The sequence below is a fragment of the Orcinus orca genome, chromosome 16, assembly GCF_937001465.1.
Source record: "Orcinus orca chromosome 16, mOrcOrc1.1, whole genome shotgun sequence".
Classification (NCBI taxonomy): domain Eukaryota; kingdom Metazoa; phylum Chordata; class Mammalia; order Artiodactyla; family Delphinidae; genus Orcinus; species Orcinus orca.
In genome coordinates, this window is record NC_064574.1 from 15,640,431 (window position 1) to 15,664,083 (window position 23,653).

Sequence of the window (23,653 nt, forward strand, 5' to 3'; positions counted from 1 at the left end):
GCTGTCGAGCAGGCATCCCTAAGGGTATGTTGGCTTGAGAGGCGAAATCCGAGTCTCCTTTCCGATCTTGCCTCTGGGCTAGATAGAGCCAGAGAGCTTCCTATCTCCTAGGTTGGCTCTTGAAATTTAGCTCACCTCTTTTTTCCCCTTTTGGGGGGTCTCTTCTCCTTTAGTCACTCGTGTCCCCAGTTCTTTGCCTTCTGTCAGGCGAGAACAGGCCATTGATTATCTGCATCTTATACTTTGAACTCAGGGTTCCTGTTAAGGCTGGCCTCCTTCCAGCCAAACCTCCCCAGGTAGCAGGCCCCTTCCCTGTACCCAGTGGCGTTGTCTGCGCCTGGCTGCAGCAGCTCCCTTGGGCAGCCTGCCCGGAAGGGAGAATAGAGTGTTGTACTCTTTGCCAGGACTCTGGAGGGCCAGCTCTGGAACCAGAGCCTGGGAATCTGTCTCACGCGGGTCACTCACTGTCAACTTGTCAGGCCTGGTACAATCTTCGCAGTGTTTGAAGGTGATGGCTGAATTGCGGGGGCTGAGGGTGAGGCCGGCCGCCAGGCGAGGCAGCTTGGTGAGCTGCCCTGGGCTCTGGCCAGCCCAGATGGGGCTTCCTCTTTCCTTGGAGCTTGGCCGGTTAGAGTAGTGATCTCTCTGCACCTCTCCCAGAGCCCACTGGCTGAGTGGGGTTCCTCGTCTGGTGGGAAGTAATATTTCTGCTGGGATATTAGCTAACTACTTTTTCCTGGAGGAGGGCTGGCCCACTCACCCAGCGGGACTCGTTGCTACAGCCCACTGCACAGGGAATTCCCCTTCCTGGGCTATGAATAATCTCCACTTTCATTAAGCTCTGATTTGCCAGAAGCTTACCATAGCCTGTCCTGTCTGTTTGGTAACTTGGAGGAATGTCAGGGTGTCTGAGGGCACAGGACAGACCCTGGGACCTGCTCCCCTGAGGCAGTTCGGGTCTGAGCATGGGTCTGAACCGGGCTCCTCTGCTTGCTGGCTCTGTGGCCTTGGACAAGTCCTTTCATCTCTTTGAACCTCATTTTTATCATCCTTAAAATGGAGATAAGGGTATTTATCTCATAGAGTGATAATGCAGTGTCCATTTGGGCTGCTATAACAGAATACCATAGACTGGGTGGCTTATAGACAACAAAAATTTATTTCTTACAATTCTGGAGGCTGGGAAGTCCAAGATCAAGGTCCAGCAGGTTCAGTGTCTGGGAGGGCCTGCTTCCTGGTTTGTAGCCTGCCGTCTTTTTGCTGTGACCTCACGTGGCAGAAGGGCAGTAAGGGCCACTAGTATTCATGAGGGCTCCAGTCTCCTGGCTTAATCACCTCCCAAAGACCCCACTTCCAAATACCCTCACTTTGGAGATTAGGTTTCAACATATGAATTTTCGGAGAATACAAATATTCAGTCTACAGCATGCAGTTGAGAAGAAATGCACATAAGAAACTTGTACAAAACCTGCCAAATAATACCTGACAGCTCACATAGTTATGCCCAGCACCTTGCTGTTCAGGTTCCCTCCCAACTATCTGAGGTCTGGCTTGTCTATTCACTTGCTCACTTATAAATGGATTCAATACATATTGAGTGTCTACCCTACCTGGCATTTGGGCATCCTGGGGTAAGCATGGTAGCCACGGCCCTTGCTCTCATGGAGCTCACCCTCTGATGTGAGACACAGTAAATAATCATAAACGAGCAAGAATAACCACCAGTCGTGATGAGTGCAATGAAGGGAAAGAAAAGAGAGGGAAAGAGGAGGTGTCATTTTAAGTTGGAGAACGAGAAGGAGCTGGCCATTGGGTGGAGTGCTATGAAGAGGGAACTGCAGGGGCAAAAGCAGTGGAGTAGGGCAGGGCTTACTATTTTAAGGAGGGGAAAGGTCAGTGTGGCTGGAGGAAAGAGATGGTGAAGGAAGGTGGTTCCAGTTGAGGCAGAGTCCAGGCTTTGGGGGAGTCTCCGGGGCCTCTGTCTAAGGCTTTATTGTAAGTGCAATGGGAGGCCTTTAAAGGGGGCTATAAAAGCAGGAGAGGCCTGATCCGCTTTTCATTTTAAAAAGGCTACTCTGCTGGTGTCTGAAGAATGGATGGGGCGAATGTAGAAGATGGCAGGCCAGTTGAGAGGCCAATATGCCAGGCTGGGTTGGGGGTGATCATGGCTCAGACCAGGGTGGTGACAGTGCAGACCTGGAAGAGTGGCGGACTTGAAGTACTTTTGAGGGTGAAGCTGAAGGCCCGGGGAAAGAAGTTAGCAGATGTGGGTGTTGAGGAAAAGGAAGTGTCAAAAGGCGGCGAGTGTCTGGCTGGGGCTGTTGGGTGATGGTGGTGGTCTTTACTGAGAAGGGGACAACTTTGGGAGGAGGAGGAGGAGGTTTGGGAGTGAAGATTCAGATTATGGCCTAAGAGTTGTCCCCTCTGGCTCCCTTATGGCCTGCCTTCCACCGCATGAAAGTTGAACCCTCCTGATCCCCCGTGACCCTCTGTTTTGCTTATTATGACATGTGCATTATTATTATTTTGAAAAAACATTTATTTATTTATTTACTTATTTATTTCGTTGTGTTGGGTCTTAGTTGTGGCCGGCAGGCTGCTTAGTTGTGGCTTGCTGGATCCTTAGTTGTGGCATGCAAACTCTTAGTTGCGGCATGCATGTGGGATCTAGTTCCCAGACCAGGGATCAAGCCGGGGCCCCCTGCACTGGGAGTGTGGAGTCTTTTTAAATAAATTTATTTATTATTTATTTATTTATTTTTGGCTGCATCGGGTCTTCGTTGCTGCATGCGGGCTTTCTCTAGTTGTGGCGAGCGGGGGCTACTCTTCCTTGTGGTGCGCGGGCTTCTTATTGCAGTGGCTTCTCTTGTTGCGGAGTGCGGGCTCTAGAGCGCAGGCTCAGTAGTTGTGGCGTGTGGACTTAGTTGCTCCGTGGCATGTGGGATCTTCCTGGACCAGGGCTCAAATTCGCATCCCCTTCATTGGCAGGCGGATTCCTAACCACTGAGTTACCAGGGAAGCCCTGGAGCACAGAGTCATAACCACTGCGCCACCAGGGAAGTCCCACGACATGTACATTGTATCCTTCGTATGCATTGATGGCATGGGCTCCCTGTGTGTTTGGGTCCCCTTTTTCTAAAACCTCACTGCTGGTTGTACAGCTAAGAGTTGACACAGCAGGCCCAAGACTGATATTCTCAGAAAGGCCTGCTCACAAGATTGGCCTTGGTGGGCTTCTGGGAATTTGGATTTTGAGACGGTTCCTGCCTCCGTAACTAATAAGAGTGGTATGAGCTAGGCAGAGAGCACCCATGTGACCAGACCGCAGGAAGAACCCTAAGCCTCCAGTGAGCTTCCCTGGTAGATACCACTTCACATGTACCGTCACAATTCCATACTGGAGGAATGAAGTCATCCTGTGTGACTCCCCTGGGAGAGGACTCTTGGAAGCTTGCGCCTGGCTTCCTCTGGACTTCACCTCGTGCACCTCTTCCCTTTGATGATTTTGCTTTGTATTTTTGTGCTGTCGTAAATCATGGCCATGGGTACAACTGTATGCTGAGTCCTGTGAGTCCTAGAGAATCACCAAAACTAGGAGTGGTCTTGGGGGTTCCAGACACACTAGTTTATTTATAAGTTTTCCTAACCCCTAAAACTGTCTACCACTGGGTCTTTTGGCAGAACTGAGCTGAGTCCCAGTGCTTGGTGATTTGGTTTTGGGTGATCGTTGCAGAGTGCAGGGGATCACCATGATGTGGGTTAAAGGGCAGTGGACCTAGTGTCAGAGCTGGGGGTTTGGGACCCAATTCTGTGACCATTGACCTCAGGCCAATCCTTCCCGCTTCTGGGTGTCTGTCTATTTACAAGAGAAGAGGAGTAGGTTTGAAGGCTCAGAGGGCCCTTCTTGGCTTAAGAAGTTTTGAAATTTATTTTCTGCCAGCAGCTGGCATTCTTCCCTAGGGGAAGGTTGGAGCTGGGGCAACGGTAAAGACTAAGTGTGCGTATTTCCTAGGCTTCAGCTTTTTATTCTACTTTTCTGGTGATAGCTTGGGATCTTGGGATAGGGGCATATCTGGAGGCTAGGGATGACCATCCCCGTTCTGGCTCTCATTCCTATTTCTCATCCTGATTCCTGCTAAGATACCTGTGAGGTGACTGGAAACCATGCGTTATGAGGAACTGAGCTTACCTAGCCTGGCAAAGCTAAGACAGTGAAAGGCAGAGGATGGCTAAAGAGATGGCATGAGCCATGTTTTTGCCAGGTGTCTGGGGATAGGAAAAGGACCAATGGATAGAAACAGATTTCGGCTGAGTATAAAGAAGGACTTCCTTATACCTAAGGCTGTCTAGCTTAAGTATAAGGATGGCGTAGTCTGGCTTGGAGCTATTGAAGCCCCCTTAATTCCCGCTGTTCAGCTGAGAGTAGGGGATTGTTTGGCAGGGATTCAAGCATCAGATGGGGTATTAGACTGGGTGGCTCTGCTGGGCACTGGTCCGAGGGGATGTGCTGTGACCCTCAGGGCTTCAGCCTATCTTCCTAAGTGTCCCTTCATTGCTTCTAATATTTGACAAAACCCCAGGGACCTCAAGGAAGCCTGGCCTGGGAGAGGGTAGGGCTTTGGTCTCTATGCCTGGTCCTGAGGATGAGGGCAGAGGTAGCAGGGTCCTCCTGGCACTGGTTACTTCAGAGTTGGGCCCGGAAAAATGGTGGTATCTGGAAAGTGTGGTATTCTAGGCCTCCACTCTAGGGCACACGGTGACTTGGTGAGTTTATGTTGCTGTGTTTTTCCCAACCAGGGAGATTTTTTTTATGCGCAGCCTTCTCCACCGTGGGGTAAAAGGCTTTGTTCCTTGTTAAATGGATTTTAGTGTTTGTCAGACAGGTGGGGAGGTGTGGGGAGATACATCTGGTGGTTACAGTGACCATATTTTCTGAATAAAATACATCAAGACACATAATTGTGACACAAGCGGACAATGGCAAAAAATACTTGAAATAGGGGCTATTCCGAAAAATCCTAGGATGCCAGGTTATTATATCTTGATTGTTTAGCTGCATGTATTCTCTTGGAGTCCAACACTTGCTTTTTCCATCATATCAGAGTTCCCAGAGCCAGCTGTGTCCAATCGTATGTACATGTTCGTTCTCAGAGGCACTGGGCCAGTCCTGTCTCGGTTTTCTACAAAGCTTGAATTGCCTGTCATTTTCCCCTCCATTTAAAAAACTTGAAATAAACACTGAGAGGAATGAGTCATGGTGAGTGGGTTTGGTTTGGATGTGACTTCTTGGGTGTGCCTGCCCCCGTGGACCTGGCCTGTTGCCCACATGTCTTAAGGATGGTGTAGTAGAAAGAGTGCTTCATTGCAAACTGAGAGGCTGAGTTTTGTCCTGCTTTGCCGCTGACTCACTCTGCAGTTCCGGGCCAACCCCTTCTCTTCTCTGAGTTTCATTATCTTCTTAGGGGCTGTGAAAGGGCACATCAAGAATGTGTTTGGCTACATGAAGCAGAAAATGAAACCAACAGGGATTCTTCTTTCTCACATAACAAGAAGTCCTGAAGTCAGCGCCAGGGCTGGTGTGGTGACTCCACGATGAAGCAATTTCTCTGTCTCTCCTTTGCAATTCTGTCTTTGTCTTCATACTGGGTGCCTCCTGGTTGCAAGAAGGCTGCTCTGATTCCTTGTCTGTCTTTGGACTGGAAGAAGAAAGAAATGAGAGGGCAGTTTGACAGCTGTATTCCCTGAACCAACAATGCAATAGTTTTCCCAGCTTATATCTTAGTTTGTGGTCACCCCTAGTTACAAGGGAATATGGGGGAAGCAAATCATTTTAGCTGACTGGGCTCACTGCCTCTCAGAACAAGCCTGGGGTTCTAGTCACAAATGCTTCAGTTATTTATTGCCACCTAACAAACGATCCCCAAACTTAGCGACGTAACGCAGTGCATTCTTTTTTTTTTTTTTTTTTCCCCAAAGCCCCAATCCTGAAGTCATCAACATTAACACAGTGCATTCTTTCTCACAGTTGTGTGGCTTTGTGGGTTGGCTGGGCTGAGCCGGGCAGTTCTTATACCCAGTGGCACAGCTGAGGTCCTTCATGCAGCTGGGAGCTCCCTGGCAAGTTCCACTGTGGCTGGAATGTCCAGGATGGCCTCTCCTCCTCCAGGTTCTCTCTCCGGAGGCATCTCACTATCCCGCAGCCTAGCCCAAAGCTGCTTTGCAGCACGGTGGCTGGTTTCCAAGAGGGAGTGTTCAAGCCCCAGTACGCAAGTGTTGCTCAAGCCTCTGCTTGCATCATACTTGGCTGGTGTCCTGTTGGTCAAAGCAAGTCACCCAGTCGAGCCCAGAGACGGTATGGGAGGGGGCTACCCAAGAGCACGTATTCCAGCAGCCAGCAGTGTTGATGTCGACCACAGTAAGCAAGGAGGGAGGATGAATATGGGGGTAGCAGCTAGTGCATTTGCCACGATGTGTTAGACCTCAACAGTGCTTTTCAGTCTGTGAGTCTGGATAGCTATTTAGTATTTTGTGGTCAGCATTAAAAAAAAAAAAAGAAATAGAATATAAAGTATCAGCATTGCATATACACGTATGCACATAAATATGTACATTTTACACATAAATAGGTATAAAGTACACACGGGACTCAATGGAAAATGTATTTTATACTCAGAGTCCCAATAAAAATAACTGTTAACACTGGGCTTGAACACCTCTGGGCCCCAATGCTCTGATTTTATGGCAGAGTTTGGCGGTGAATGTCCTGCAGACCCCCTTCCGTGTGAAGAGCTGTGTGATGGGGACGCATCCTGTCCTCAGGGACATAAGTGCTGCAGCACTGGCTGTGGCCATGCCTGCCATGGAGACATCAAGGGAGGTATGCTGGCTCTTTGGGGAAGACTTGAGTGCTCCTGGGGTCCCAGGGCTGGCTTGGGAGGGAGCCATCTGTGGCCTTCTTCTCTTTCTCTTCGTGGGAGGAGTCAGAGTTCTCATCTTTCCAGTCCTCCTAGCCCTTCAACCCAAAGCAACCCTCCTCCAAGGACCAAGGGGCCCATGTTGGCATTGAAAGAACTAGAGGAAGGCAGTGGGTGTTAGTAGGAAGCCCAAGCATAGGGGGAGAGGGTGGTGCTCTGGGAGCCTTGCTCCTTCTGCATCCCACCCAGCCCCAGCCCCAAACCCACAGAGGTATCAAGTCCCAAGGTACCTCTAGAGAACTTCCTGTGAGACACCATTTGGAAATCATTAGCCCAGATGCTCTCTTGGGGCCCTGCAGGGGCTCGGATCCTTGAACTTCAAGGTTTTCCAGCCAGATCTTTGGTTAAGATCTAGTTAGAATCAGGGATGGATTCATCAGGAGCCTCTAAGTCCCAGATGGGAACTTGGAGTCATTGCACCAACCCTCCTGTCTCTATACCTATGCCTGTTTATCCCACAGGGCGGGGTGGCGACTGTCCAAACATTTTGGTGGGCCTGTGCATTGTCAGCTGCATGGTGGATGAGAACTGCCCAGCTGGGGAAAAGTGCTGCAAGTCAGGCTGTGGCCGTTTCTGTGTCCCGCCAATCCTGCCACCCCAGCTGGCCCTGAACCCCAACCGGACCATCAGGTCTAATTTTGAATTAGGTGAGTACAGCCCATTGTTATCAATAACAATGGCCTTAACTGCTATGTACAGAGCACTGGCTTAGGTGCTGGGTGGGGACTCCAGAACGGCAAGACAGTTTTTGCCCTGGAGAGTCTAGTTGGAGAGAAAGATTCTATGTCACAGATCAGAACCCTTGTATAGGCAGTATGCGCGTGTAGGTGATGAGAGTAAGTGTGGCTCCTTGGGAAGGTCCTTCTCCTAGAAGTAGGGTTTGATCTGGGCCCTAAAGCCTAGGCAGGATGTGACCAAGGGAGGAGAGCCCAGAGAACATGCTGCATGCGTGGTCTGGTGACGGTCAGCAAAGGCACAGAGGGGGTAATGTATGTGACGTGTTTGGGGAGCTGGGATGGGGGTGGTGAGAGAGTGTGTAAGGGAACAGACAGGCTGTTTTTTGAACAGGAAATGTAAGGTTGGTCAATGAATGATAAGAGTCTTCAATGCCAGTTTAGACTGGATTGTCTGGGAAGCAGGGAGCTATGTAAGGCCTTTGAGAGCAATCTTTGCCAAACTTCTCCAGGGTGGAAGGGAAAAAACATGTTGAGGAGCTGGAGCCAGGAGGGCACAGTTGTGACCTGATGTTTCTTCTACTTGCAGAGAGCCCGGTGCCCTAGCTGTCCTGATGTGTCCTGAGTTTCTTTGGTGACTCCAGGGGGCTTGTCCTGGTAGCCAGGAGAGGATGATGTCCTGGGGCTTGTGACACCCCCAGGGACTTTCATTGCCCTCTCTGCTCTGTTTCTGTTCTTGCTGCTGCCCTGAGCGTAGGAAACCCAGCCCTGGGCTTGGAAAGTGGGTGTGTGGTGTTTCTTTTCCCCAATAAAGGCTAATGCTGACCCTCTTGTCTGTGCTCCTTGAGGGCTAAGATGAGGAAAGAGAGCAAGGGGGTCTGAACGTGGCTGTGGGATTATGGGACTGACTTATTTAGGAAGGATAGGGGATCCCTTCTTTCTGAGAACACTGGAAATGGATGCTGGTTGGGCGTGGCCAGGGGGGAGAAGGATGGAAGCCAAACCCGGGGTGACTTGCCATAGGCTTGTCCAGGAGTGGGACAGTCAGGCCTCTTTTTGGACTTGCTGACCTTTCTTTTGTTGGAGAATGTGAGTTGGGGAATGGAACTGGGGTGAGTGGCTAGTTCTTTGAGTCACTTGGATGGTCCCACCTTGGCTCACTTTCCTTGGGGGCCAGCCCTTGGCTCCAAGACAGGTGTTTTGTCCCCTCCAGGTAGCTTTGCTGTAGGGAGGGATGTCTTTAGGTTCTTGGGACCAAGATAATTTTTAAAATATATATTTTTTATGTAGACAAAAAATATATTCTATATCTTGGAGATCTTTTATTCTATATCTTGGAGATCCTTTATGCCATCACATACATTCTTTTAATACAGCTCCATGAAAATAACTAACCAGTTACCTCTTGTTGGACATTAACATTTTTTCACATATAAAAATCATGGCCTACTTTTGCAGATAAATCTGGGTAAATTCTTGGTAGTAGAATTCTAGTTTCTTAAATAGAGCCTGGCAAAGAACAAACTCTCAGTAAATATTTGTTGAATGAGAGAAAGAATGAATGTAATTCCCAAGTCTATCCCATTAGGAGTTTGTTGGGCTGCAATTAATAGAAAACCTAACTAATAGTGGCTTAGCCAATAAAGACATTTAATTTTCTCACGTCAGAGTCTGGAGAGAGGCAGTGAGGCTGGTTCAGCAGCTGGACCGAAACACTGATGGCCAGAGTCATTTCTTCCATCTCCACCATCCTCAGTGTGTTGGCTTTTGTTCTTGTGCCGGTCACCTCATGGGTGTGGGATGGTTGCTGCAGCTCTAGATGTCACAACAGGAAGTTGTGTGTAGAGGGCAGTGGTGAAAAGACCTTTACAGCAAACCATGCTCTCTTTTTCTTGATGGAGAGTGGCTTCCCCAGAAGCCACGGCCTTCCCAGGCTTCCCTTGTCATCTCATTGGCTGGAGCTGCAAGGAAGGCCTGGAAAGCAAATGTCTGCAAACGCTAATGGGAAAGTGACCTAAGATCTTAAATTAATCCTGCTTCATCCCTGAGGCTGAGGCAGGTGACCACGTGGCTATAAAAATCGAGGTTCTAGAATGGATAAACAACAAGGTTCTACTGTATAGCACAGGGAGCTATATTCAATATCCTGTGATAAATCATAATGGAAAAGAATATGAAAGAAGAATGTATATATATATAAATGAATCACTTTGCTGTACAGCAGAAATTAACACAACCTTGTAAATCAACTATACTTCCAAAAAAAAAAAAAATTGATGGGACTTCCCTGGTGGCACAGTGGTTAAGAATCTGCCTGTCAATGCAGGGGACGCGGGTTTGATCCCTGTTCCGGGAAGATCCCACATGCTGAGGAGTAACTAAGCCCGTGTGCCACAACTACTGAGCCTGTGCTCTAGAGCCCGCGAGCCACAACTACTGGGCCCGTGTGCCCCAATTACTGAAGCCCACGTGCTCTAGGGCCTGCATGCTGCAACTACTGAGCCTGTGTGCTGCAGCTACTGAAGCCCGCGTGCCTAGCGCCCGTGCTCCGCAACAAGAGAAGCCACTGCAATGAGAGGCCTGTGCACTGCAACGAAGAGTAGCCCCCGCTCGCCACAACGAGAGAAAGCCCACCTGCAGAAACGAAGACCCAATGCAGCCAAAAAAATAATAAAACAAAATAAAATACACAACTTAAAAAAAAAGTGCTGAGAATTAAAAAAAAAATCGAGCTTCTATTAGCAAGAAGAAAGGAGGGAATGCTTTTGGGATAGGTAGGTAATAAACTGTGTGTACCATACTGGGTCAAAGGACATATGCATTTAAAATTCGGACAGAAATTTCTAAGTAGGCAGGGCTTTTGTAACAAGAAAAAAAAAATGGTATCACTGCTCATGTTGAATATTGCAGAAATGCTTTTGTAATTCCCAACTTTTTTTTTTTTTTTGGTGGTACGTGGGCATCTCACTGTTGTGGCCTCTCCCGTCGCAGAGCACAGGCTCCAGACACGCAGGCTCAGCAGCCATGGCTCACGGGCCTAGCCGCTCCGTGGCATGTGGGATCTTCCCGGACCGGAGCACAAACCCGCGTCCCCTGCATCGGCAGGCGGACTCTCAACCACTGCGCCACCAGGGAAGCCCTGTAATTCCCAACTTTAATGGAAAAAGGTGAAGTATAAATTTTAAAAAAAGTTCTCACCACTGCTGGGTTTTTGTACCCCCTTTTCCTCCTCTGTTTTCATACTGGCATGTGGTATTCTGGTTTCTGCTGGTTTAGAACATTCACCTCTTGGAGTAGAGGAGACATAGGACAGTGTTGCCTGATCTGAAAAAGAGTTACTGGCGTGAGCCTCAGGGTGGGCATCCTAGGGACACCCATGGGCATCCTAGGGACACCCACGCCTCCAGGCTCACATCGCAGGGAGCTGGGAAGGACCGGGGTCTGTGATGGGCTGATGAACATTTTAGCCAATCCCTCTTCCATTGTTTTGCTTATCATTATTTATTTGATAATGAATGTTTATTTGTTAATTATTGTTTATTAAAACAATCAAAATAATATTATACATGCATCTAGTTGGAAAAATCAATATGGAAGAGTTTTCGATGAAAGATAATCTGGGGATCTTAAAATACTGTAGGATTTTTTTTTTTTTTTTTTTTTTGTGGTACGCGGGCCTCTCACTGTTGCGGCCTCTCCCGTTGCAGAGCACAGGCTCCGGATGCCCAGGCTCAGCGGCCATGGCTCACGGGCCCAGCCGCTCCGCGGCCTGTGGGATCCTCCCGGACCGGGGCACGAACCCGTGTCCCCTGCATCGGCAGACGGACTCTCAACCACTGCGCCACCAGGGAAGCCCCTATAGGATGATTTTCTGCCGGGTGGGGAGCAGGACTGGAGAGGGAGGTGTGAGCTCCAGGTGCAGCTCAGGCTGAGCACTGGGAGAGGGGTCCCTTCCAGAACTTTCCTTCTCATCTGGTGCAGCCCATCCTGTCCGCATGGGAGCTGCTGACCTGCCTATAGGTAGCAAGTTTTTGAGAGAGAGAGGAAGATAGAAAGGGGAGAGAGAGAGAGAGGAGGAAAGGGCTGAAGTTCAGGCTGAATTTGAACTTGGAGCTGGAGGTCAAGGGCTGAGAGGAGGCCAAATTCCACGTCTCGCACCCTGCAACACCCCAGCCCTCCCCGCTGCGCGCCTCCAAGACCTTTCTGGGCAGCTTTTCCTACTGTTATACCTTAAACCAAAAAAGCCATCAGAACCTTTCCTTCCTGCGAGTGTAAGTCTTCTGTGGACCCTGGTCCTACTCCCTAAACTTGCACCCTGAAATTAGCTTCTGACTTGGCAGAAAAGCCACACACCTCCCCCTCCCTAATTCTCAGCTTCCTGCTGGTTCACCTTGGGAACTTCCTGGGTGAAATTTGAAACCAGCCCCTTACTCTGGAGGGCACACAGAGGGCAGAGAGAGAGAGAAGAAAGAGGCAGACCACTCCGGATTGGTAGGTGGCAGGGTTTTGTTGTTGTTTTGGGTTTTTTTGCGGTATGCGGGCCTCTCACTGTTGTGGCCCCTCCCGTCGCGGAGCACAGGCTCCGGATGCGCAGGCTCAGCGGCCATGGGTCACGGGCTCAGCCGCTCCGCGGCATGTGGGATCTTCCCAGACCGGGGTACGAACCTGTGTCCCTTGCATCCTCAGGCGAACCCGTGTCCCTTGTATCCTCAGGCGGACTCTCAACCACTGCGCCACCAGGGAAGCCCCGGTAGGTGGCAGTTTTAACCAGCAAGGGAACTTACGTGTTTGTTTGGGGGCGGGCTCAAGACCAGCCAATCTCTGCACCCGCCTCCAGAAGCTTAAAAGTTTACAGGGAGGCCTTAGCCTGGTTCAGCCGTGTACACCGTGCAGATGGTTTCAACAGCATCCCTGTCTTAAGGCCGCATCCTTGGAACACCTCCCACTGTGGGAACAGTGGGCAGAAGGTACATTCCAAGCACGGGGGAGGGGGTGAGGAGCCTCCGATTGCCCGGGTCCCATGCACGGGGCAACCAGCGGTCACGTCCTCGCGATGACCTCCTCTAATAAATCCTCGCCCTGGGCAGGAGTTTCTGAGGTTCTGACACTTGCCAGTCTTCAAGTATGGGTTGACCAAGACCTGTTCTTTGACCAGAGACAGTGAGTCTTGCAAGTCTTCCCTTCTCCATCCCTTTCCTGACCATCTGGTGGTAGAAGTCCCTAGCTCCACAGGTGCGCTGAGCCCTGACAGCACCATGAACCCCTGCATCCTCTCCCTGTCGTCCTCCTGGATCTCACTGCTGTCTGGTGGGGCACAATGTAATTGGGGAGTGGTGCACGTGGGATGAGAGGGGCAGGAGGCTCAACCCATGCCCCAGGCAAGGGGCCCTCTTGTCAAAGAGATCAGTGCAGAGAGGGGCAGCCTCATTTAGATTCACAAGCATCAGTAAAGAATGAAGAAACCCCCCAAAGGAGTTCACAGGGAACACGTTTTGAGCACTATGTCCCAGGTGCCAAGCTAAGAACTTTCCATGCACAATCTCATTTAATCCTCATAGTGGCCTTGAGAAGTCCCATGTTTTTCAGATGAAGAAACTGAGTCAGAAGTTTATTTTTTTATTAAAAATTTTTTATTTTATTGAAGTATAGTTGATTTACAATGTTGTGTTAATTTCTACTGTACAGCAAAGTGATTCAGGTATACATATACACACATTCTTTTTCATATTCTTTTCCATTATGGTTTATCACAGGATATTGAATATAGTTCCCTGTGCTATACAGTAGGACCTTGTTGTTTATCCATTCTCTATATAATTGTTTACATCTGCTAACCCCAAACTCCCAATCCAACCCTCCCTCACCTTCCTCCCCCTTGGCAACCACAAGCCTGTTCTCTATGTCTGTGAGTCTATTTCTGTTTCGTAGATATGTTCGTTTGTGTCATACTTTAGATTCCACATATAAGTGATATCATATGGTATTTGTCTTTCTCTTTCTGGAGAGTCAGAAAGTTTAAGTAACTTGCCCGAAGTCCCAGAGTAAATCAGAGGGCTAGTTTGAACCTTGGTCTGTTTGACCTCAAAATTCTTCTAAATTTTTTTTTTATATTTACTTATTTATTTATTTGGCTGCACGGGGTCTTAGTTGCGGCATGCGGTATCTTCGTTGCGGCATGTGGGCTTCTTAGTTGCAGCATGTGGACTCTTAGTTGCGGCATGCATGCAGGATCTAGTTCCTGGACCAGGGATAGAACCCCGGGCCGCCTGCTTTGGGAGCACGGAATCTTACCCACTGGACCACCAGGGAAGTCCCTCTTCTAATTTTAATATTCTACTTTCTCTAACTATAAAGTAGTGGTAGGCTAGTGGTTTGGGATCCACTGCGATAGTTTGAGAAGAAAAAGAGGGACAGGCAAGGATAACTGCATCATACGCTCCCTTTCATACTTCCTCATTTATACTTTGTCATCGTGTCCTTATATACTGACTGTCAGACCATCAGGTAACAGCTCTTAAATTGTTTTCTTCCAACGACAACCTGGACCCCAGCTCCAGTCTGGACCAGGACACCAGTGCACTCAGGACAGGGAAATTGTTACCGAGTCCAAGCTCGCTCTGCTAGCTGCACGACAGGCCAATGAATTGGAGACGAGGTGTTGAGGGAAGGAATGCAAAGCCTACTGGCAGATCAAGGAGATGGCAGACTAGTGTCTCCAATAAATCATTTTATCAGAGTTTGGATGACAGTTTCTTTTATAGCACAGAGAGGGGGAGGAGATGAGGAAGTAAAGTAAAAAGGCCATAACTTTTGCAAGTATCCCCTGGAATGGACAGCCTTGGTGAGGGGATGTGTTAATTTCTTCTTTCTTGCAGCCATCCACAGGTGGACAGGGTTCCCTGCGGCAGGCCATTATGTCTGATTATAGTAACAAAACGCAAAGCAAAGGTTAGAGTCAAAGAAACAGATCGAACATGGAGTCCGATTTAGCTCTTCCTGTTAAGAAATGAAATGGAGTTTGTGAGGGTGTCTCATCCAGACACTGAAGATGAGGTGTAGGGTGCTCAGTGAGGGATCAAGACCTATTTGGAGTGGTAGTGGGGCTCAGATGCTCCTCCTCTGGGACCCCAGGCTTAGCTGCGCTTTGGGGGCTGGGAGTTTTGAGTGGAATTCCTTGTTGGTGCTTTTATGCTCAGAGCCACCAGAGGGCAGCAGAGGTCGTCATAGACCATTTCCAGGCAAGAGAAAGGTTATTCTGAGCTCGTCCCAGCTTTTTCAATCCACTTTGAGAAAAAGTTACATAGCTGGGTCTATACTCCAGATCCCTACTGAATTACATGTAATAAAGCAAGACCTAACATTATGGCCTTCCTTTTCATATGATGTGGAATGCTTCTGCACTTTTGGTAACATTTATCTTGGGGACATTATCCATTATGTTGTATCAGTGTTTCTTGTACCAAGTCACAGGGCAAATTCCTTGTGGAGCTCAAGATCAGGAGTTTCCCTCTCATGATAAGCTGTTATGAGAATGGGAAATAATTTATTGGACATCTCTTATGTTGCTATCGAGAGATGATATTTCATTTTGGCTACCAGGAAGCCAAGGGCTTGTTTTTTTTTTTTTTTTTCAAATTGGAGTAGAGTTGCTTTACAATGTTGTATTAGTTTCTACTGTACAGCAAAGTGAATCAGCTATACGTATACATATATCCCCTCTTTTGGATTTCCTTCCCATGTAGGTCACCACAGAGCATTCAGTAGAGTTCCCTGTGCTAGGCAGTAGGTTCTCATTAGTTATTTATTTTATACATAGTATCAATAGTGTATATATGTCAATCTCCATCTCCCAATTCATCCTACCCAAGAGCCTGGGTTTTGGAGCCAGGGCTGGGTTTGAATTTAGACTCTTTGTTGCTTATTATCTTTATGCAAAATGAATGAGGATAATAACATTATCACTTTGCCCACCTCACAAGATTTCTGGGAAGAGTCAATATATAAAGTAAGCACTTAGCACAGAGCCTGACACAAAACGCACACCCAATGAATGTTAGCCATTTGTTACTCAGTTTCTCTACCCTCTTTTGTCTCTGACTTTTTTTTTTTTACTCTCGGTTCAATGATTTTTCAGTTTTATGGAATCTGTTTTATAGTATTAAGTTCCTCAAATCCTGTTTGGAGGAAGGGGGTGTATACATATATGAGAAGTTAGTACCAGCTAGAATTCTTAGGCAGAAAGAAATATCTAGAGCAGCACTCTCCAATAGAATTAGTGGTTGTCAGGTCTGGTTTTAGAACAGAATTACAGTTTACCCGTGAACAACGTGGTTTTGAACTGTGTGGATCCACTTAAGGGTGGATTTTTTCCAATAGTAAACCCTGCAGTGCTGGTTGGTTGCATCAGAGGATGCGGGACTGTGGATCCAGAGGAGCTTCGTATAGGGAGGGCTGCCTATAAGTTATACTCAAATTTTCTACTGTGTGGAGGGTCGGATCCCCTAACCCTGGCCTGGTTCAATGGTCATCGGTACTCAAGTGGGCTTCTTAATGTACAGATTTCCAAATCCCATCCCATATATATATATATATATACTTATTTATTTATTTATGGCTGTGTTGGGTCTTTGTTGCTGTGCGCGGTCTTCTCATTGCGGTGGCTTTTCTTGTCATGGAGCACCGGCTCTAGGGGGCTTTAGCAGTTGTGGTTCGCGGGCTTAGTTGCTCCGTGGCATGTGGGATCCTCCCGGACCAGGGCTCGAACCCGTGTCCCCTGCATTGGCAGGCAGATTCTTACCCAGTGCGCCACCAGTGAGATCCCCCATCCCAGATATTTTGATTCAGTAGGTCAAAACTAGGGCAGGCCAAAGAAGCTGCTTGTTTATTTATTAGTAGTTATTTTAAAAGTGCTCCTCAGGGGATTCTAGTAGGTGATCTGGTTTGGGGATCTCTGAATTAGAAGTTTGTGAAAATGAAACCGGGCAGGACCCTGTGGAGCTTCTGGGCACGGAAGCCTTTCTGTGTCCCCCCATTTCTTGGTAATAGGCTTCAGCCTCCATGACCTTCCCTGAGTCCCAAAGGGCAGATTCGAACAGTTGCTAATCAGGGAAGGGAGGGGATGCAGAGACAAGGGAGGAGCAGCCCAGAAACAGTAGCGCAGCCTTGGGGCAGGTTCCCAGTTCTGCCTCAAGGGACACACGTAACAGTATCTTTGAGCTCTTCTGCAGAATTAAAACCCCCAACAAATGGAAGATAAACTACTTGATGAGGCATTCTTCATTCCAGAGAGAGGGTCATAGTTTGATAACCTGGAGAACCACAAAAGCTCATCAGGAGACCGCCTGAGGCCAGATTAAACAGGCCCTGCACACACCCTGATCCTTATCAGCAACTCACTCCTCACCAAATTCCCCTCCCCTATCGTTTGCCTGGCAAAACAATAAAGCTATTCTTTTCTACTTCACCCAAAACTGTTTCCAAGATTCCATTTGGCATCAGTGCGCGGAGGCCAAGTTTTCAGCATGAAAAGTCCCTCTCAGCTACAAGGATCTGTGAGCCCAATTCAATAAACTTTTCTTTTCTTTTTTTTTGGCCGTGCAGTGCAGCAAGCCAGATTTTAGTTCCCTGACCAGGGATCAAACCCCTGCCCCCCTGCAGTGGAAGCATGGAGTCTTAACCACTGGACTGCCAGGGAAATCCCATCCTAATTCAGTAATCTGAAATGTTCATCCAGCCTTTACCATTCTCTTGTTTTTCTCCTTCAGCTTTCCCATATGTTCAGAGCTGTTTATATGCTTGGGGCCAAGAGTCTTTTTTGTTATTCCTTTTCTCCTTCCCCTCCCCCTTCCTTCATCTCTTCCTTTTCCAGTTTATTATCTTTTGAAAAAACTGCATAATCATTGTTGAGATATCCAAACAAAGAGGAAGATTTCCTGGCCCATAGATAACCGTCACAAGTGTTGATATGGGTAGCAATCAGGGGAAGTGCCTGTGGTTCTGTGATATTGGCGTTTGTCATTCAACAGTATGTCATAGAGAGACGTGATTTTTAATTGTTAAAGTATTCTGTTTCCCTAACTATTTATTAATTTTTTTATATTTAACAAGGCTTTTGCTGTTTCCCATGATCTTTGCCAAGTGGTTTCAAAGACTTTTATTTTCAATTTTATTTCAATGAAGCCAATAAGTGTTTCAGGTGACAAAGCCTCTATCTTTTTGCAACACTTCTTGGGCTTGCAGATAAGATTGCTATTGATTTTTCTTTATATAGAGTGTTCTTGGTTTCAGTGTTAAGGTTCTTCTGTTCTGCATTGATCCATCTGATATGGAGCTTATATCTTTCCATTTTTAGAGTTCTCCCAGTTAAAATTATTTTCCTTTATTTATTTATTATTATTATTTTTGGCCACACCTCGTGGCTTGCGGGATCTTATTTCCCTGACCAGGGATCGAACCCGTGCCCCCTATATTGGAAGGTGGATTCTTAACCACTGGACCACCAGAGAATTCCCTCATATTCTTTTCCATTATGGTTTATCACGGGATATTGAATATAGTTCCCTCTGCTATACAGTAGGACCTTGTTGTTTACCCATCCTATATGTAAGTTTGCATCTGCTAATCCCAAATTCCCAGTCCTTCCCTCCGCCCCCCCCCCCCCCCCCCCCCCCCCCCGCCCCGGCAACCACAGGTCTGTTCTCTATGCCTGTGAGTCTGTTTCTATCTTGTAGATATGTTCATTTGTCTTGTTTTATTAATAGATTCCACATATAAGTGATATCATATGTTATTTGTCTCTCTCTCTCTTTTTTTTTTTGACCGTGCCTTGCAGCATGCGGGATCTTCCCCTGACCAGGGATTGAACTCATGCCCCCTGCATTGGGAGCATGGAGTCTTAACTACTGGACCACCAGGGAAGTCCTGTCTTTCTCTTTCTGACTTACTTTGCTTAGTATGACAATCTCTAGGTCCATCCATGTTGCTGCCAATGGCATTATTTCATTCTTTTTTATGGCTGGTTAGTATTGCATTGTATATACGTACCACATCTTCTTTATCCATTCATCTGTCAATGGACATTTAGGTTGTTCCATGTCTTGGCTATTGTAAATAGTGCTGCTATGAACATAGTAGATTGTTTTTGATAGATAATTGCAAATAATGCTGTAGTGAACATTCTCGAACATGGATCTTTATGTACAATTATTTCTATGACAGATTTTTAGAGGTGAGCTTCGGGGTCAAAAGCATGTATTACACATTATAAAATTCAGCAGATATTACCCAGTTCATCACAGCTTTGCCAACGCTCATTTATCTGTAAATTTAAAGGGTGAAAAATGGCAGACCATTAACTTATATTTCCCTGACTACTAGTGGGGATGAGATTATTTCAGCATGGTTATTGACATTTTGAGTTTGTGAATTGCCTTGCCTCTTCTTACACTTCGGTTATTTTTATCTTGGTCTTTTTTCTTACTGATTTATGAGAGTACTTTATAAATTATGAGTCTTAATTTGCTGTAAGTATTTTCTCCCAGGGTATTATTTGCCCTCTCATCCTGTTGTGGTTTCTTCAGTTGTGTACTTTTAATGTTTATATAATTATATACATAGAGTTGTATGATGAAATCTGTCATTCATAAATACATGAACACACAAACAAACATAGGGGCTTCTGAGTTTTCTGTCTTGGAAAGTCCTCTATCACTCCAAATTTAGAAAAATGTTTTCATATATTTTCTTCTATTAGTTTATCATTTTATTTTTTTTACATGTACAACCTTAATATATTTGATATTTATTTTTGTATAAATGTGTGGAGTAGGGATCTAATTTGACTACCGTATCAAATGAACAGCAAATTGTCTGATCATTTATTGAAGGATATATAAAATTTCCCTTGATTTGAAATGCTGCTTCATCATTTTCTCAGTTATACTTGGATCACTTTCTGGATTTTCTATCTCATTTATCTATGACTGTTTTCATTCCTGTACAACTGCCACACTGTTTTTAAAAAATTGAGATATAATTTACATACTCACAAATTTAATAGCTTTTAGCACAGTCACAAATTGTGCAACCATCACCACTATTTAATTCCCGAACATTTTCACCACCCCAGAAAGAAAACTCACACACCATTCTCCCATTGCCCTAGCCCCTGGCAACCACTAATCTACTTTCTGTCGCTATAAATTTGCCTTGTCTGTATATTTCACATAAATGGAATCATACAATTTAGGGCCTTTTGTGTCTGGATCCTTTCACTTAATCTTTCCTTTCCCTTTCTCTCTCTCTCTCTTTCTTTTTTAAAAAAGATATTTGAAATAAAACTTTATTCTGATTCTAAACGAAAGGGAGGAATGACAGTAACAAGATTTCACCACTGAATATTGTGATGTGATAGTAGCAATCTTCTATTAGACACTAAAGGAATAAACAGCTGCATTCTAAAACAGCTAAATATGCAGGTCCGAAAAAAAAAAGGTTTGTGGGTTTTTTTGCGGTACGAGGGCCTCTCACTGCTGTGGCCTCGCCCGTTGCGGAGCACAGGCTCCGGACGCGCACGCTCAGCGGCCATGGCTCACAGGCCCAGCCGCGGAGCGGCATGTGGGATCTTTCCGGACCGGGGCACGAACCCGTGTCCTCTGCATCTGCAGGCAGACTCTCAACCACTGCACCACCAGGGAAGCCCCAAAGAAGGTATTTTTAAAACTGCCACATTCACTCTGAAGCCTGTTCTTCTCCTTCAGCACCCCAAAGGTTAAGCACATATCCTGCTCAACTTATATAATAATAAAGTGGCAAACATGCTGCACCACTGACATCACAGGACAGTTGCCTGTAAAACTAGACTTTTGACCTTGTTCTCCAGACTCATTTTCTCACAGGTCGTCATCCTCATTTGGGTGAACAGTTGTCTGAGCAACCTCTCAGTCATGCTTATGTTACACAGCCAAAGCCAGGTGCATGACAGTCTGGTAGGGCAAGAGTAGGCGTGCCACAAACTCCAAGTTAGGGTCTCTAATTAATTTTCTAGCCAGCCAGAGGAAGGGCTTTTCAAAGTTGAATTTACTTAGGACAGAAATTTCATAGTACTGAAATTTCTTTTCTTAAAAAAATATTTATTTATTTGGCTGCATTGGGTCTTTGCTGCTGCGCGCAGGCTTTCTCTAGTTGCAGCGAGCAGGGGGCTACTCTTTGTTGCGGTGTGCAGGCTTCTTATTGTGGTGGCTTCTCTTGCTGCGGAGCACGGGCTCTAAGCGCGTGGGCTTCAGTAGTTGCGGCACGTGGGCTCAGTAGTTGTGGCTGGCGGGCTGTAGAGCGCAGGCTCAGTAGTTGTGGTGCACGGGCTTAGTTGCTCTGGGGCATGTGGGATCTTCCTGGACCAGGGCTCGAACCCATGTCCCCTGCATTGGCAGGCAGATTCTTAACCACTGCACCGCCAGGGAAGTCCCTGAAGATTCTTTTTTAGTGGAAGACAATTTTGTCTTACCTTTCCTGTCCTTAATATCCACTTTGTTGCCACACAGCACAGTGGGGGTGTTTTACATGCTCCTATGAGATCTCCATTACAGTTAAGCACATTCTTGTTAAGTAACTCTTGATGTTACATCCAACATTATAATGCACACTGGGCTTAGATATAATAGCCATCTCTCAGTCCACCAAATTTTTTCTGACAAACTGACCATACATTGAACTTAATAGATCATCTGCTGGTATGGAACACAAGGGGGTGGACCTCAACACCCAAGGTATTTTCAAATTTACCAGTCAAATGATGTTTCATGAAAATAGTTTTTCCAGTAACACCATCACCAACCAGTATAAGTTTGAACTGAACTTGGGGTTCTCCTTGGGCAGTCATTGTGATATTTCTTCCAGAAGCATCTCTGTGCCCCATCTTAACATAATATTTTTAAGGTTCATCCATGTTGTAGCATGTGTCAGTACTTCATTCCTCTTTATTGCTAAATAATATTCCATTGTATGAATATAGCACATTTTGTTTACCCATTCATCAACTGATGGACATCTGGTTTATTTCCATTTTTTGGCAATTATGAATAAAACTTTTTTTTTTTTTGGCTGACTGCAGGGCTTGCGGGATCTTAGTTCCCCAACCAGGCATCTAACCCGTGCCCTCGGCAGTGGAAGCGTGGAATTGTAACCACTGGATCTCTAGGGAATTCCCTCCACTTTCTTGATAGTGTCCTTTAAAGCACAATTTTTAAAAATTTGATGAAGACCAATGTATCTGTTTTTTCTTTTGTCACTTGTACTTTTAGTGTCATTCTAACAAACCATTGCCTAACCCAAGGTGACAAAGATTTGCCTCTGTGTGTTTTCTTCTAAGAGTTTTATAGTTTTGGCTCTTACATTTAGGTCTTTGATCCATTTTGTGTTAGTTATTGTATATGATGTGAGGTAGAGGTCCAATTGTACTCTTTTGCATGTGTATATTCTATCGTCCCAGCACCACGTGTTGAAAAAACTGAGCTCCCCATTGAATTATCTTGGCCCCTTTGTTGGAAATCAATTGATCAAAAATGTAAGAATTTATTTCTGGATCCTCAATTTTATTCAGTTGACCATATCAGAAGAAAATAGGGTTAATGTATCACAATAGGGTAAGTGAAGCAAACACCGAATTGCATAATACCACTGTTTTAAGCAGTAAAGTTTAACAGAAGATAAAAAGCTTGAAATGTAGAAACATGAGGTGACTAGTCAGGCCTACCCCCCCCAGCTTTATTGAAGTACAGTTGATAAATAAAAATTATATTTAAGGTGTGCAACATGATGTTTTGATATACGTATACACTGTGAAGTGATAGCAAAGTAACATGTCCATCACCTCATATAATTACCATTTGTGTGTGTGTGTGTGTGTGTGTGTGTGTGTGTGTGTGTGTGTGTGTGTGTTGTGAGTATATTTAAGATCTACCTAGTAGAAGCTAAACTCTTGATGTCTATTCCTCACTGTTGGGCCAGGAGTCTGGAGGTGCCTTGCTCCATGGTTCCAACAGTGTCAACATTTTTGTTTAACTTACTAACTAGCCCAGCTCCCAATAAGGAGAAGGAAAACTGAATGGGAGAGGGTCTAGGCTATAATGAATTGAATAAATATCCCCCAGGATGCTGGAAACCTTGGTGTTTTGCATGAAGTATCTCTGTTATCACGTGCAGTGAAAGTCCTGCACTGCATGTCTCTGGGGGAAGAAAGTGAGATGTTCCATTTCAGTGGAAAGCATACAGCACAAAATTTTAGATGAAAGAGGTGTGAGGCACAAAACAATGAGGATCATTAAATTTCCTTTATTTTTTTCCATTGCATTTTCTGTTCTGTCTAGTAGAAAACTAACAATTGAAAGTTCTTGAGAAAGCTTGAGACACTCATGTACCCAGTAGCATTCCATTAGAGGGAAGGACTTTGTATCGGACCAGGCAATTTCACTGCAGTTATATTTCATTTCCGGCTAAGCCTCTTTTTTCTGTGGTGTCACAGCTTCCTTAACCCACATTTATGGGCTCAATTGGAATTCTCTTTCACCTGGTAAAGCAGGAAAAGGAGGATTTATTTTTATCTAAAGTGAATGAGCCTATCAGGGGGGATATGGTTAACGCTTCACCGAAGGGACTCTGAAGCCCTAGAGCATGTATTGTACATCATCTGAGGTGGTAAAGGTTCATGAAGTTAGAAAGCATGAAAGCCTGAAAGATGGAAAGATTAAAAACTGCCCAGGAAGTCCCACCATGAGCTCATATTTCTTCTGTCTAGAATGTTACTTTGGGTTACCCAATGTGTAAAGAGCCCAGTTAAACAGAGGTTCTGGCCAAAGGTGGGGCAATATGGAATGTACAATATTTGAAGGAGGAATGTTTTTAAACATTGTTTAAATGTTTAAATGTTAAAAAAGGAGGAATGTTTTTAAACATACGGCCTTATAAGATACAGCACAAATATGCTACCTATTTTTCCTTGCTTGTATTATA

General features: G+C 45.9%; 1 protein-coding gene and 1 pseudogene across 6 annotated transcripts in view; one reads left to right on the plus strand and one right to left on the minus strand.

Annotated features, from left to right (window-relative positions):
- The window catches only part of WFDC3 (WAP four-disulfide core domain 3), an 11,534-nt gene extending 3,061 nt beyond the window's left edge, over positions 1–8,473 (plus strand). For 2 of the 6 annotated variants that reach the window (XM_033433825.2, XM_033433819.2), the window contains exons 3-6: positions 6,167–6,415; positions 6,746–6,877; positions 7,436–7,621; positions 8,238–8,473. In XM_033433825.2, coding sequence (XP_033289716.1) covers positions 6,167–6,415; positions 6,746–6,877; positions 7,436–7,621; positions 8,238–8,254 — 584 coding nt within the window. In that variant the 3' untranslated portion in view covers positions 8,255–8,473. The remainder of the gene's footprint in view (positions 1–6,166; positions 6,416–6,745; positions 6,878–7,435; positions 7,622–8,237) is intronic. The other 4 variants (XM_033433821.2, XM_033433823.2, XM_049699906.1 and 1 more) reach the window with 3 other exon arrangements.
- A 12,065-nt stretch (positions 8,474–20,538) lies between these two features.
- On the minus strand, positions 20,539–21,524 carry LOC101273633 (GTP-binding nuclear protein Ran-like; annotated as a pseudogene).
- Between the last annotated feature and the right edge of the window lie 2,129 nt (positions 21,525–23,653).